Consider the following 459-nt stretch of genomic DNA (forward strand, 5'->3'; position numbering starts at 1 on the left):
CACTAAACGTGTCTCAGACAGTGTTTGCTAGTAGTTTGTGGATTCGACATTCAGTGACTGGATTCTGCATCTCAGATAGTCAACAACCTTCATGTTACAGCTGAAGTGAGAGTCTCGAGTCAGACTATTCGAAACATACTAAATGCACATCAGCTCCATGCAAGCTGATCTCACTTCATGGCTACTTTGACGGTGAGACACATTGTTGCCAGACAACAGTGGTGTGAACGACGTAGACGATGGTAGGCATGTAGCTGGGCCAGGGCGGTGTTTTCCAAGAAATCCAGATACCCTTTTATATGATCATGATCAGCGTCAGTGGTTTTGGTGATGTCCCATTGAGCGGTACGCCGAGGTCAACATCCAAGCTCATGACTATTTTGGAGGGGGTCAGTTATGCCTGTATTGAAATTGCCATGACTGCCAGAATCTAACTTCACATTGTCCAAGGGAGGTCAC

The 459-nt window shown here is 46.2% G+C and overlaps 1 protein-coding gene across 1 annotated transcript in view; it reads left to right on the forward strand.

Moving 5' to 3' along the window:
* Positions 1–305: 305 nt before the first annotated feature.
* Positions 306–459, forward strand: part of LOC121386129 (mucin-2-like) — a 2,974-nt gene continuing 2,820 nt past the window's right edge. The window contains exon 1 of the mRNA XM_041516928.1: positions 306–389. Within this exon, the coding sequence (XP_041372862.1) occupies positions 306–389 (84 nt within the window). The remainder of the gene's footprint in view (positions 390–459) is intronic.

Source organism: Gigantopelta aegis, chromosome 12, assembly GCF_016097555.1.
Source record: "Gigantopelta aegis isolate Gae_Host chromosome 12, Gae_host_genome, whole genome shotgun sequence".
NCBI lineage: Eukaryota > Metazoa > Mollusca > Gastropoda > Neomphalida > Peltospiridae > Gigantopelta > Gigantopelta aegis.